The following is a 12,453-nucleotide window of genomic DNA, read 5'->3' on the forward strand; positions in this document are numbered from 1 at the left end:
GTCCTTGTGCAATCTCCCATGACCTCCGGGCTGGGCTCAAAGTTCTCGACCTTGTTCCACTGGAGCCTCCCCAAGGGCTGATATTCCCAGGGGCTGAGCCGGATTGTGAGGAAACCACACTCAGAATGGGCTGAAGGGAGGAACAACGCCCCCAAGAAGCAGCACAGCTGCCTAGTGAGGCATCAGTGATGGGCCACGGTGGTTTCATTGCTTCACTTGACATTTATCGAGCACTGACTACCAGGCTCAGTGTACAAGGAAGACCCAGTCTCTGCTCCCCTCTGGACTCAGAGCTAAGGCATGTTTTATATCTTGTTTCTTTGGGTCGCAGGGAACTGAGGGCCACTGAGGCTAACCACTCTGTGGCTTATGGTAGCATGAGAGCAGAACAAGCATCAGCTAGGCCTCGGAAGCCATAGCAGCCTTCTTGCTGTTCCTCACGGTTGCCAGGCACATCCTGCCCCGGGGCCTTTGCACTTACTGTTCTCTCTGCTCAGGATGCCTTTCTCATCTTGGCTCTCTCCTATCTTTTGGGTTTCTCTCAAAACAGCACCCCATTCAGTTTTCTTCAAAATACACGGAACTATCCCCAGTCCTTTTATTTATTCTCTGCCTTCCCCCCACGCAAAGACTGTGAGTTGGACAAGCTACAGGGACCACGGCTATGCTTTTCACAGGGCGTGGCACATAGTAGATGCTCAGTATAGTCTTGCTAAATGCTGAGAGCATATTAGTTAAGAGAGAGGTTAATTTGCTTAATCATCATTACAAGTGGTTTAAATGTGACCAGAGTTTATTTCTGAGCCTCGGTGGGTTGCAGGGGATTCCACAGTGTGGGACTGGCCATCGTGGTTCACCATGGTGCCCCCCACATGAGGCGTGGCAGGTGGGAACAGGCAGACCTGCCCCTTCCGTATAAGTGACGGCATCAGTTCTTCCCAAGCCCCATTGGCCAAGACGTAGTCACATGGTTATTCTCAGCCACAAGGGAGGCTGGGAAATGTAGTCTTTGCCCAACTCTGAACTGTGAAGAAGGGTTCCAGCACTCTGAGTGGGGAGAGGAATTGGGGCAAGTCAGCAGCCAGTTTCTGCCATCCATGTTGTATTGGTCAAATCTAATGGAAGGAAAGAAAACAGTGTTCTGAACAGAGTCCTGAGGAGCGTAGACATATAACCGTGGGAAAGAGGAGGCACAGAGGGAAGAGGACAACCGGGAGGGCCAGGTGTATCTGGAGCCCAGAAGCGAGGGTGTGTCAAGAAGTCCCAAGGCTTTGGGGCAATGACGCGGCTCCTGGAGGTCACTGGTGGCCTTGGTGAGAGCCAGGCCCCGTGTGGAGACTGAGGCTCATGGGACATGTGGATACGGGCTGACCGGCCCTGTGCCCCTAGGATGCAGAGCTGGCCGAGCGCCTGAACGCCAGCCTGGCCTTCTTCCTCAGCGATCTGCTGTCCCTGGTGGACCGCGGCTTCATCTTCAGCCTGGTCCGGGCCCACTACAAGCAGGTAGGGGTGGGCACGGTGGGAATGGCACACCTGCAGTGACGTGGCGGGGTGGTGGGCGTGGTGGGCAGAGCCACATGAAGGTCGCCTGCTGACCCCCCTCCCCCACAGGTGGCCACACGGCTGCAGTCGGCCCCCAACCCGGCATTGTTGCTGACCCTACGCATGGACTTCACCCGCATCCTGTGCAGCCACGAGCACTACGTGACCCTCAACCTCCCCTGCTGCCCCCTGTCGCCCCCGGCCTCGCCCTCACCCTCTGTATCCTCCACCACCTCCCAGGTGGGCTGGCCTCACTCCTGGCTCCTCCTCTTGACCTATGACCACTCACCTTCAGCCTCTCTTCTGTGGGACCCTCATTTGGCCATGTCAGAGTGGGCCAAAGCCCAGGTAGTCTGACCCTTCACCTCTGACCCCGCAGTCTTGGAAATTTCTTGGAGTGGGGGACCAGCTGCTTATATCTCACCCCAAATCCTAATTCCCGCCTGGGGTTCCATTTGCTGTTTCTCTGACTTCTGACTTTTGACTCCAGGCCCCGTCACTTCACATATGGGTTAACGCCAGTCTCCCCCCGCCCCGACCCTTGACCCCTGGCCTCCCGCCATCCCTGCTTTCTCCTCCTGCCCTCTGCAGAGTTCCACCTTCTCCAGCCAGGCCCCAGATCCCAAGGTAACCAGTATGTTCGAGCTGAGCGGGCCATTCCGACAACAGCACTTCCTGGCTGGGCTCCTGCTGACAGAATTGGCGCTGGCCCTGGAGCCTGAGGCCGAGGGGTGAGCACAGGCCCGCTCTGGTCCCTGGGCTGGCGAAAAGGTCCCGGAGCCACATCTGCTCCATCCCGAGCTCCTCGCTACCTCCCCCACCACAGGGCATCCCTGCTGCACAAGAAGGCCATCAGCGCCGTGCACAGTCTGCTCTGTGGCCACGATGCGGACCCCCGCTACGCTGAGGCTGCTGTGAAGGCCCGTGTGGCCGAGCTGTACCTGCCGCTGCTGTCACTCGCACGGGACACGCTGCCACGCCTGCATGATTTTGCTGGTCAGTGGGCCGGGGGCAGGATGGGGCTACATGATCCAGGGGCTTCACTGATCACATCGACTCAGGTCGGGGAAGGCGGGGAGCAGGGTTAGGAATAAAAGCATGGGTGGTGGGGGTCAGAGGAAGAGGTTCCAGTGTTCTGTTGTGGGGCCCCAGGCAAGCCATTAACCTCTCTGAGCCTAAAGGTTTCTCACCCGTTACATGGGGACAGTGGTCGCATGCACTTTCCTAGGCTTATGTGAAAATATGGGGAGGAGTGTCCTGGGACCCTGTCACCCTCCCGATGGGTGAGGAGGGGCAGGTGGGGAACATTGCGGTGAGGGGATGGTCGGAGCCCCGTGTTCATTCAGTCACTCCTCTTCAACCTTCACTGGCACCTGGGGGACAGGGGACAGTTGGAAGCACAGACTTAGGCTTTCTGGGTGGATCCCCTTTGTCATTTGGGGAAAATTCTCAGTCTTTACCTCTTGCATTTTTTTTTCCTGCCTCATTTTCTCGCTTCCCTCCTTCTGGGACTCCAATTACACGTACGTTAGACCTTTTGATCGCATCTCAGTGCCTGCTGTACTCTGTCCTGTTTCCATTGCGTTTTCAGTTGGGAAACTTTCCATTCACCTGTATTGGAACTCACTGCTTCGGTCTTCTCTGGCTGCGTCCAGTCTTCTGTTAACCCCATCCATGAGTTCCGAATTTCAGATGTTATACTTTGCGGCTATAGAACGTTCGTTTGATTTTGTGCGTGTGTGTTTTTGTAGATCCCAGTTCTCTACTGAAATTTGCCATCATTTTACCCACATTTGTCCATCTTTTCTGCCAATTTACATATTAATGTCCTTGTTCGCTAACTCCAACATTTGGCCATCTGTGTGCCTGCTTCTGTTGTCTGTTTTTCTCCTATCAGTTACATTTTCCTGCCTCTTCCTATGTCTTACAACTCGTTACGGTATTTTGGATGCTGTATGTAAACGAATCATTGGGACTGAGGTAATGTCATCCTTTCCCAGTGACAGTTCCTCTTTCCCTCCCTTTTTTCTTTTTTTAAAGATTTTATTTATTTATTTGACAGAGAGAGACACAGCTAGAAAAGGAACAGAAGCAGGGGGAGTGGGAGAGGGAGAAGCAGGCTTCCCGCTGAGCGGGGAGCCCGATGGAGGGCTCGATCCCGGGACCCTGGGATCATGACCCGAGCCAAAGGCGGACGCTTAACGACTGAGCCGCCCAGGCGCCCCCCTTTCCCTCCCTTATGCAGAGAGGAAAATGGGCTGGTCTCAGTCTGGTCAGGAACTGAGCTAGGTTAAGCTGAGCTAGAGCTTTAGTTAAAGCTCAGTCGACCCTCTGTTTCAAGAATCTTTGGGGTGAGACCAGTTCTGTATTTGTTGGCAGCTCCTGTCTCTGGCGAGACTTTTTTTTTTTTTTTTGGTGGGGGGGGGGCTATGGGAGTTACTCTTTTAAGACCATAGAGTTTGGAAGCCAACTCTTTAGGTTAAAATCCTATCTCTAGGGGCACCTGGGTGGCTCAGTCGTTGGGCGTCTGTCTTCAGCTCAGGTCATGATCCCAGGGTCCTGGGATCGAGCCCCACATCGGGCTCCCTGCTCCGCGGGAAGCCTGCTTCTCCCTCTCCCCACTCCCCCTGCTTGTGTTCCCTCTCTCGCTGTGTCTCTCTCTGTCAAATAAATAAATAAAATCTTTAAAAAAAAAAAATCCTCTCTCTACCATTTACCTGCTGTGTGACCCCAGGCAAGTGATGTAATCTCTCTGTGCCTCAGTTTCCTCACCCGTAAAATGGGGATGGGTAAAAGCATTTATCTCATAGGGTTGTTTTGAAGATTACGAGTTAATATTTTCAAAGTGCTTAGAATGGCACCTGGCACATAGGAGATTCTAAGTGCCAACTGATGCTGTAATCATTGTGGCAGCATTTATTACTAATTATTATTATTGTTATTCCTGCCATTGTTCCCATCATCGTCATCATCGTAGTAAACATTTATGGCTCCCATGGGCCAGGCCACATTCTGAGTGTTGAGCATATAGCAGCAGCTCGAGCGGATATAGTTCAGGCTTTTGTCATCGTACAGACAATGGTATGATAAATGTATCTAATCATAAGCACAAAAAGTGAGCTCTGAGAATAGATAACTGGAGACCTCACCCTGGCCTCGGGGAGCGCTATCAGGGAAGGCTTCCCTGAGGAGGCGAACTTTGGGCTAGACTATGAGATAGAGACGGTACTTACCAAGGGCTCATTCTTCTGTCCCTGTCCCTGCCCCCAGAGGGCCCAGGTCAACGGTCAAGACTGGCCTCGATGCTCGACTCAGACACAGAAGGGGAAGGGGACATCGGAGGCACCATCAACCCCTCAGTGGCCATGGCCATCGCTGGTGGCCCCCTAGCCCCTGGCTCCCGGGCCAGCATCTCTCAGGGCCCAGTGGCAGTGAGTATGGCGCTGGTCCCCAGAGACACCATCCAACCTGGTAATAGAAGTTACATAGGATATCCTGATAGGTCAGTTCTCATCACAATATGGAGGAAATGAGAATCAGCTCCATCCCTTCTGAGCACCCTCTCCCCTGTTTGGCCCCAGGCTTCTCGCTCAGGCGGTTCCCTCTCTGCCGAGTCCAGCCGGACCTTACTGGTGTGTGTGCTGTGGGTCCTGAAGAATGCTGAGCCAGCCCTCCTGCAGCGCTGGGCCGCTGACCTTGCCCTCCCTCAGCTGGGTCGCCTCTTGGACTTGCTATACCTTTGCTTGGCTGCCTTTGAGTACAAGGTGTGGGGATGGTGGTGGGGTGGGCCAGGGGACTGAGTGGGTGGACGAAGCAGGGGTGAACTGTCTTCACGCCCAGGTTCCTGTGGGTTTGAGGGTCAAGGGGTGGACTGTTTCTGGGCTGAGCCAAAGAGAAAAGGGAAAATCATCTTCGTGAATAGCATTTGGAAGGTGCCAAGACCTTGCAGTAAAGGGGAGAGCTGTGTCTCCAAGCACACGATCCTGGAGGTCAGAAAAGGCTGAGTGAGTGTGACCAAGCAGCCCGGGTCCCACAGGAAAGGGCAGAGTCAACCCTCAACCTGTTCTCTGTCCTCACAGGGGAAAAAGGCCTTTGAGCGCATCAACAGCCTCACATTTAAGAAGTCACTGGACATGAAGGCCCGTCTGGAGGAAGCCATCCTGGGCACCATTGGAGCACGACAGGAGATGGTCCGGCGGAGTCGTGGTGAGAGGGAGATGGACTGTGTGCATGTCCCCACCGGCTGCTCCCAGCCTTTGTCTGAGGGACCCTAAGAAGGGGGCATCCCTACCTCTGTGTCTGCCTCCCCTTTCCCAGAAGGAAGTGCGCACATCGTCTGTATGCACGCGGGCATCTGTGTTCCCTGTTCTCATGTTGTTTGTGTTTAACTGTGTTCCCTTAGCATGTATACATGTCACCCGGTGTCCTCACGGGTTGTCCCACATGTGTCTCTTAATGCCTGAGCCCTTCTCCTCACGGTCACACGTCCTTATGTTTTTGCACGTCTGCGAACACTCACCTGCATATGTCAGAGAGGAGCCCGTTTGGGAACCAGGAGAACGTCCGCTGGCGGAAGAGCATCACGCACTGGAGACAGGCCTCGGACCGCGTGGACAAGTGGGTGTGGGCAGGAAGTCGGTCGCTGGGGTCGGACCAGTTTCCGGAGAACGGGTTGCCCCTAGGGCAGCTAAGGGAGGGGCAGAGAGCTCAGCCCCCAGCCCCCTCCCATCCCCTCCAGAACCAAGGATGAAATGGAACATGAGGCCCTGGTGGACGGGAACCTGGCAACCGAGGCCAGCCTGGTGGTTCTGGACACACTGGAGATCATCGTGCAGGTAGGGCTCGAGCCAGCATCTCTCTGACCTCTGACCCCACCGCCGTGCCTTGTGATCTCTCTTTCCCTGACCCGGGAAGCAGCTCAGTCCCTAACAGCTGGATTTCTGACCCCTTTCTCCCCGACCCCCTGGCAGACAGTGATGCTGTCAGAGGCCCGGGAGAGCATCTTGGGTGCAGTGCTTAAGGTTGTGCTGTATAGTCTGGGCAGCGCCCAGAGTGCCCTCTTCCTGCAGCACGGCCTGGCCACACAGCGAGCCCTGGTGTCCAAGGTAAGCCCCGCTCGACAGGCAGGGCCCTGAGTAATCGTTGTAGCCCACTGAGCACCTACTGTATGCTGCTCAGCCACTTCATGAGACAGACACTCCTGAGCCATAGTTTATAGAGGGAGCTGAGGATCAGAGTGGCAGAGTCACCCCCCCCCCCCCAGGGTCACACAGCAAGGGCCTAACCCCGTGTCTGATTCTGAAGCCCACTGTGCTTGGCCAGAGGGGGCAGAATACAGACGCCCCTGCCGCAGTCCCCATCAGGGGCCTTCTGTGGCACCACGGGGAGGGGCTGACCAGTGTCTGTGTTGCGCTGGGGGGGCAGTTCCCAGAGCTGCTGTTCGAGGAAGACACGGAGCTGTGCGCGGACCTTTGCTTGAGGCTGTTGCGACACTGTGGCAGCCGCCTCAGCACCGTCCGCACGCACGCCAGCGCCTCGCTCTACCTCCTCATGCGCCAGAATTTCGAGATTGGCAACGTAAGTGGGAGCGGCAGGCAGAGGCCATGGTCCACAGGAGGCTCACGGGGAGGGGAGGCGGCCGGGGGCGGGGGTGTGTTGGTGCAGTAGATGGAGGGTGGGAGGGGAGAGGTCGGCAGGTCGAGCGGGCCCTGGGGGTGAGGGTCCCAGGCTCACAGGTGTTCTCTTCCTTCCCGGCTCCTCATAGAACTTTGCCCGCGTGAAGATGCAAGTGACCATGTCCCTCTCATCCCTGGTGGGGACAACGCAGAGCTTCAGCGAAGAGCACCTGAGACGGTCGCTCAAGACCATCCTCACCTATGCCGAGGAGGACGTGGGGCTGCGGGACAGCACCTTCGCCGAGCAGGTGACACCGCCGGGCCTCCCTGCCATGCCTTCCTCAGCCTACATCTTTGCTCTGCCTGCTTCACCCCCACCCCCGCCACTAAGGCTCTCGGTCACGTCTCGATGCCCTCATGGTCCCCGGCCGCTTCCCCGCTCCAGGTCCAGGACCTGATGTTCAACCTGCACATGATCCTGACGGACACGGTGAAGATGAAGGAGCATCAGGAGGACCCGGAGATGCTCATTGATCTCATGTACAGGTGACGAGGGCCAGGTGGGCCCTTCAGCTGTTCTCACCCACAGACAGGTGGCGGCGGGGTGGGTGGGGAGGGTGACAGGTGAGCAGGCAGGAGAGGGCACAAGGGGAGGGCAGGTAAATGAACGGTACCAAGGGTGCCAGGTGAACATAATTGGAGGACGACAGAGGAGAATAAGGTCAAGTGAGGGGGACAGGTGAGGTGCTAACCTGTGACAGGTCTGGGAACAAAGCGATTTAGAGAAGAGGTGAGGGGTGTTTGGGAAGAAGTAGGGGAGTGGGAGGCGGGGGACAGGTGATGGAGCTAGGGAAGGCGCAGGGGCCTGTGGGAGGTCGGGGCCTGGTGCACGGGGACGTGGGGCCAGGAGCAAGGGGAACAGGGGCGTGGCTTAACATTCCAGCTTTGGGGCCCAGCTGGTGAGCGCCGCTGATGGGTGGGGTAGCAAGCAAAGGGGTGGACCAGCGAGGGGCGGCCAGTGGGGGCTAGGCGAGTCCCCATCCTCCTCACCAGCGCCCACCCGTATGCCAGGATTGCCCGCGGCTACCAGGGCTCCCCCGACCTGCGGCTCACGTGGTTGCAGAACATGGCCGGGAAGCACGCGGAACTGGGCAACCACGCGGAGGCCGCCCAGTGCATGGTGCACGCCGCTGCTCTGGTGGCCGAGTACCTCGCCCTGCTGGAGGACAGCCGCTACCTGCCTGTGGGCTGTGTTTCCTTCCAGGTGAGCCGGTGGGGGCAGTGGCGGGCCCGATGGGGCAGGGCGTGGCACCCGTGGGCCAGGGCCAAGGCCTGATGCCACCTCCCACCCCAGAACATCTCATCCAACGTGCTGGAGGAGTCTGCCATCTCCGATGACATCCTGTCCCCCGACGAGGAGGGCTTCTGTTCCGGGAAGCACTTCACGGAGCTGGGGCTGGTGGGGCTGCTGGAGCAGGCGGCTGCCTACTTCACCATGGTGAGGCCTGCGGCTGGCCGCAGAACGCAGGGCTCGGGCCAGGGTGGCGTCCTCAGGGCTACTGACGGGCCCAGTACCTGCTCTTGGAGGCTCCCAGTGAAGCTGCTGCCCGATCCCTTTCTGGGCAGGGGATTGACTGAGGACAACGGGGACCTTCACAAGCTCGGGTTACCTGCCTCTCTCCCTGTAAAAGCCTTAACACGTGGCCTGGACGTAGTTAGCCTTCCATACACTCAGCCGCTATTAAATTTTTTTCTATTAGAGAAAATTTCGAGCACGCATAAAAGGTTGCACCCCCCACCCCACACCCAGCACTCAAATCCAGCAACCACCAGTCTTCACGCTCTTGTTTCAACTCCTCATTGCCTCTAGGTTTTTGTTTTGGTTTTTTGATGGCGTTTGTTTTTTTTATTTTTGTTTTTGGGTTTTTTTGGTTTTTGGGGTTTTTTTGTATATACATAAAAAGACAAGATCTTAATTTTCACAATTTTTTTTGTACATAAAAAAGACAAGATCTTAATTTTCACAGATTGATTGATGAAACCCAACATGACCGTTCAGCTGGAGTTTTTTTTTTTCAAAGCTTGCCTACTCAGTGTGGTCTGAGGACCAGCAGCATGGGCATCACCTGCGGGCTTGTTATAAATGCAGAGTCCTGTGCCCCCCAACCCTACATTTTAACAAGATCTCAGAGATTCCTGTGTGCTGGGAGTCAGAGAAGTTCCAGCTTCAAACAAACCCTACTCATCACACTGTCACCTGCACAAGTACCTCCCTGTGCAGCCTCGCTAGTGAAATCCTTTTATGCAGCTCTTTATACCAGTCTGTGCTCCGATGTCCCTGACGATCTCGAAACAATTTTCTTTCTGCAGTTGGTTGGTTTGACTCAGGATCCATGTAAGACCCACAGTGGCTCTGGCTGACAAGTCTCTTAAGGCTCTCTCAATCAAAGAAAGAAAACAGGAACAGAAGACAGGGCATAAGTTCCCCACTTTGTACAATAAGGGTTTTTAATGTTTTCCTTGATAGGTCGAGGCCCAGGCGTTGTATTGTCCACTGTTGTAAAAAGGTTTTCTCTTCCAGTTTGCTTGTTTGTGTGAAAGCAGTTGGGTTTTCCCCTGCATCTCACCTGTTGGAGACCTGAAAGAAACCCCTTGTTCCAAGGGGTTTTCTGGCCCGCTTAGGGCTGGTTGCATCCCTGTGGTGTTGCTTTACCTGTTCCTCAGTCCCCTGTGTTTATGGGAACTGATGATTAGATCTGGAGCCCTGCTCAGATTCAGGGTCAGGTTTTCCAGCGAGAATTCTTTTCTGTGTTGCCAGCCCCCTAGTGGGGTTTTCATTATTGTCATTGTGTTAAAGGCTCAGAAACAAAAGCCTTGGGAATAAATTGGACGGTAGACACAGACCTCTCACAGTTGGTCAGCAAACATCCCAGGCTGCCTGCTGTGCTGGCGCTGGCTGTGGGTGAGGGGCACTTAAGAGTGCCATTATCACATGCCAAGAGGTAGCTGGGTGTGGAAGTCTTGGGCACCAGGCCAAAAGGGCTGGTGTTCAGGTCCTGGCCCTGGGGAGCCATGTCTCCGAGTTTTAGTTTTCTGAGAAATGAAGAAAAAGAAAGACAAAAAACAAAAAAACCTCCTCCCACAAATGAAGGAACGTGGGTAAAGTATAGATGTACGCAGCACCTGGTCCGTAGTAAGCATGGTAGAGACCATGGAGGGGTCTGTGGGGGCTGAGTGGAAAGACTGGTGTTCCATCTGGGGCAGGGTGGTCAGAGTGGGCTTCCTGGAGGAGGTGATGAAAGATGGAGCCCTAGAGGATGGGTAGTTGCACAGAGGGTGGGCTGTTCCAAGCAGGAGAGAAAACTAGGGGGGGTGCTGGGAATCCTGATGTGCCTTCACCCCCAGGGCGGGCTCTACGAGGCAGTGAACGAGGTCTACAAGACCCTCATCCCCATCCTGGAAGCCCACCGAGACTACAAGAAGCTGGCTGCCGTGCATGGCAAACTGCAGGAGGCCTTCACCAAGATCATGCACCAGGTGGGCCCAGGATGCCCTCCCAGACCCTGCCTTTGGCCCCACCTCCCACCTCACCACAGCTCAGCTGACCCTGATCCTTCTCTCCCCCACAGAGCTCTGGCTGGGAGGTGAGTCAGCCCAGTGGCCACCTACCTCTGGGGCCCCCGTGATGGCTGGTCAGCAGTGGTCTGGGACCACCAGGGGGTGCTGGAGGAACAGGGCTGCCTGGCCACAGGGGCTGGTGTTCAGTGGGCAATGACGCACCCTCCACTTCTTCCCCCATTCCCCCAGGTCCCCCTCCCTGCCCCAGATCCCAAGGGCAGCCTGTGACTCACCCAGCTGGGAGCTCTCCAGAGACACCCCTCCCTCGGGCAGGGCCGGCTTGGTCACTGCCTGTGAGGGGGGGCTCTGACTCCCTCCTTGTCTGTCTTTGTGTTCCTTTTTGTCTCAAATTATGGTCTCTTTCCCTGTCTCTTTCTCTCTCCCTGTCTTGGGCACACTCTTTCTGTCTCTCTGGGTCTCTGTCTCTCACTGTCTCCTCCGGCTTCTCCCAGGATCTCTGCTCCTCACTGCCATCTCGTGCTCCCCCTCTCCCGCCTCTCCCCGACTTGGGTCTATTTTTAGGCATCTCCTAGTTTGGGGAGAATTTTCTGGCCAAAGAAGGCAGGAACCCAGAGCCAAGATGGGAGGGCTGGGTGGGGGCCGGGTAGGACGGGCAGGTCCCCTCCTTCCCCGGAGAGAAGGAGGGGGAAGAGAGAGATCTCTGGTCTCTGCCCGAAGAATGGTACTCATGGGGCAGTATAACCAGGATCCTGGGGGTTGGGGGCTCTTACCTCTGACCTCTCCCATGACTTTGTGTCTCCCTCCCCTACCAATACCCTTGTGCCTGCCCCATTCTGCCTGGATCGGCCTTGGTGAGTGAACATGGAGCTACCCTTTTCCCTTCTGGTGGAGGGTAGTATACCTGTTGGGGGTGGGGGGTGCCCTGGAACAAGGAAGCCAGAGCCTCTGTCCCAGAGGGCTATGCATTTCCTCAGCCACTTAAGCATTTATTGAGCACCTGCTGTATACCCAGCCCCGTAGGCATTGAGGACACAGCTGTAAGCAACAGAGCCCTAGTCCTAATTTCATATTGAGATCCAGACTCTGAAGAACTGCACGGGATGAGAGGGATAATCAGAAAGCAGTGGCTTGTGTTGAACGAAAACAAAGATTTGGGGGAGGCAGGAGACAAAGGCTGGGGAGAAAGAGTGAGGGTGTGGGCAGCTGGCCATCGTCTGGGTCTCAGGGTCCCCCCAACTGTGCCTATGACCTAATGTTCTTGGGGTCTCCCTGGCCCTGCCCACCTCTTCTGCACTTGGGGGCTCAGGACCACGCATCCCTGGGTCAAGGGAGCCTCCAGGGGGGCGTCCCGGGCCACAGCTCCCCTTCTCACAGATGCAGCGTGTGTTCGGGACATACTTCCGTGTGGGCTTCTATGGTGCCCGCTTCGGTGACCTGGACGAGCAGGAGTTTGTGTATAAGGAGCCGTCCATCACGAAGCTGGCCGAGATCTCACACCGGCTGGAGGCACGTCCCAGCGGTAGGGGGTAGATGGGCACTGGGCTGTGCTGGGGCAGAGCGGGGGCCGCTGCTCCTCCATGGCCCCGAGTCAGCCCCATGTCCCCAGGAGTTCTACACGGAGAGGTTTGGGGAGGACGTGGTCGAGATTGTCAAAGATTCGAACCCTGTGGACAAGACCAAGCTTGACCCACAGAAGGTGAGGGCTCCTGACCATCCC

The 12,453-nt window shown here is 56.1% G+C and overlaps 1 protein-coding gene across 1 annotated transcript in view; it reads left to right on the forward strand.

The window, feature by feature from the left end:
- The window catches only part of DOCK6 (dedicator of cytokinesis 6), a 41,308-nt gene that overhangs the window by 26,492 nt on the left and 2,363 nt on the right, over window positions 1–12,453 (forward strand). The window contains exons 27-45 of the mRNA XM_028088732.2: window positions 1,390–1,503; window positions 1,612–1,782; window positions 2,134–2,273; window positions 2,369–2,538; window positions 4,813–4,973; window positions 5,124–5,306; window positions 5,622–5,748; window positions 6,075–6,159; window positions 6,281–6,377; window positions 6,513–6,647; window positions 6,967–7,119; window positions 7,307–7,465; window positions 7,603–7,703; window positions 8,229–8,421; window positions 8,512–8,655; window positions 10,563–10,694; window positions 10,787–10,801; window positions 12,117–12,242; window positions 12,343–12,432. Of these exons, the coding sequence (XP_027944533.1) occupies window positions 1,390–1,503; window positions 1,612–1,782; window positions 2,134–2,273; window positions 2,369–2,538; window positions 4,813–4,973; window positions 5,124–5,306; window positions 5,622–5,748; window positions 6,075–6,159; window positions 6,281–6,377; window positions 6,513–6,647; window positions 6,967–7,119; window positions 7,307–7,465; window positions 7,603–7,703; window positions 8,229–8,421; window positions 8,512–8,655; window positions 10,563–10,694; window positions 10,787–10,801; window positions 12,117–12,242; window positions 12,343–12,432 (2,496 nt within the window). The remainder of the gene's footprint in view (window positions 1–1,389; window positions 1,504–1,611; window positions 1,783–2,133; window positions 2,274–2,368; window positions 2,539–4,812; window positions 4,974–5,123; window positions 5,307–5,621; window positions 5,749–6,074; window positions 6,160–6,280; window positions 6,378–6,512; window positions 6,648–6,966; window positions 7,120–7,306; window positions 7,466–7,602; window positions 7,704–8,228; window positions 8,422–8,511; window positions 8,656–10,562; window positions 10,695–10,786; window positions 10,802–12,116; window positions 12,243–12,342; window positions 12,433–12,453) is intronic.

Source organism: Eumetopias jubatus, unplaced genomic scaffold, assembly GCF_037043125.1.
Source record: "Eumetopias jubatus isolate StellerSeaLion01/CBP00866 unplaced genomic scaffold, mEumJub1_p1.0 scaffold_1, whole genome shotgun sequence".
NCBI classification, from domain to species: Eukaryota; Metazoa; Chordata; class Mammalia; order Carnivora; family Otariidae; genus Eumetopias; species Eumetopias jubatus.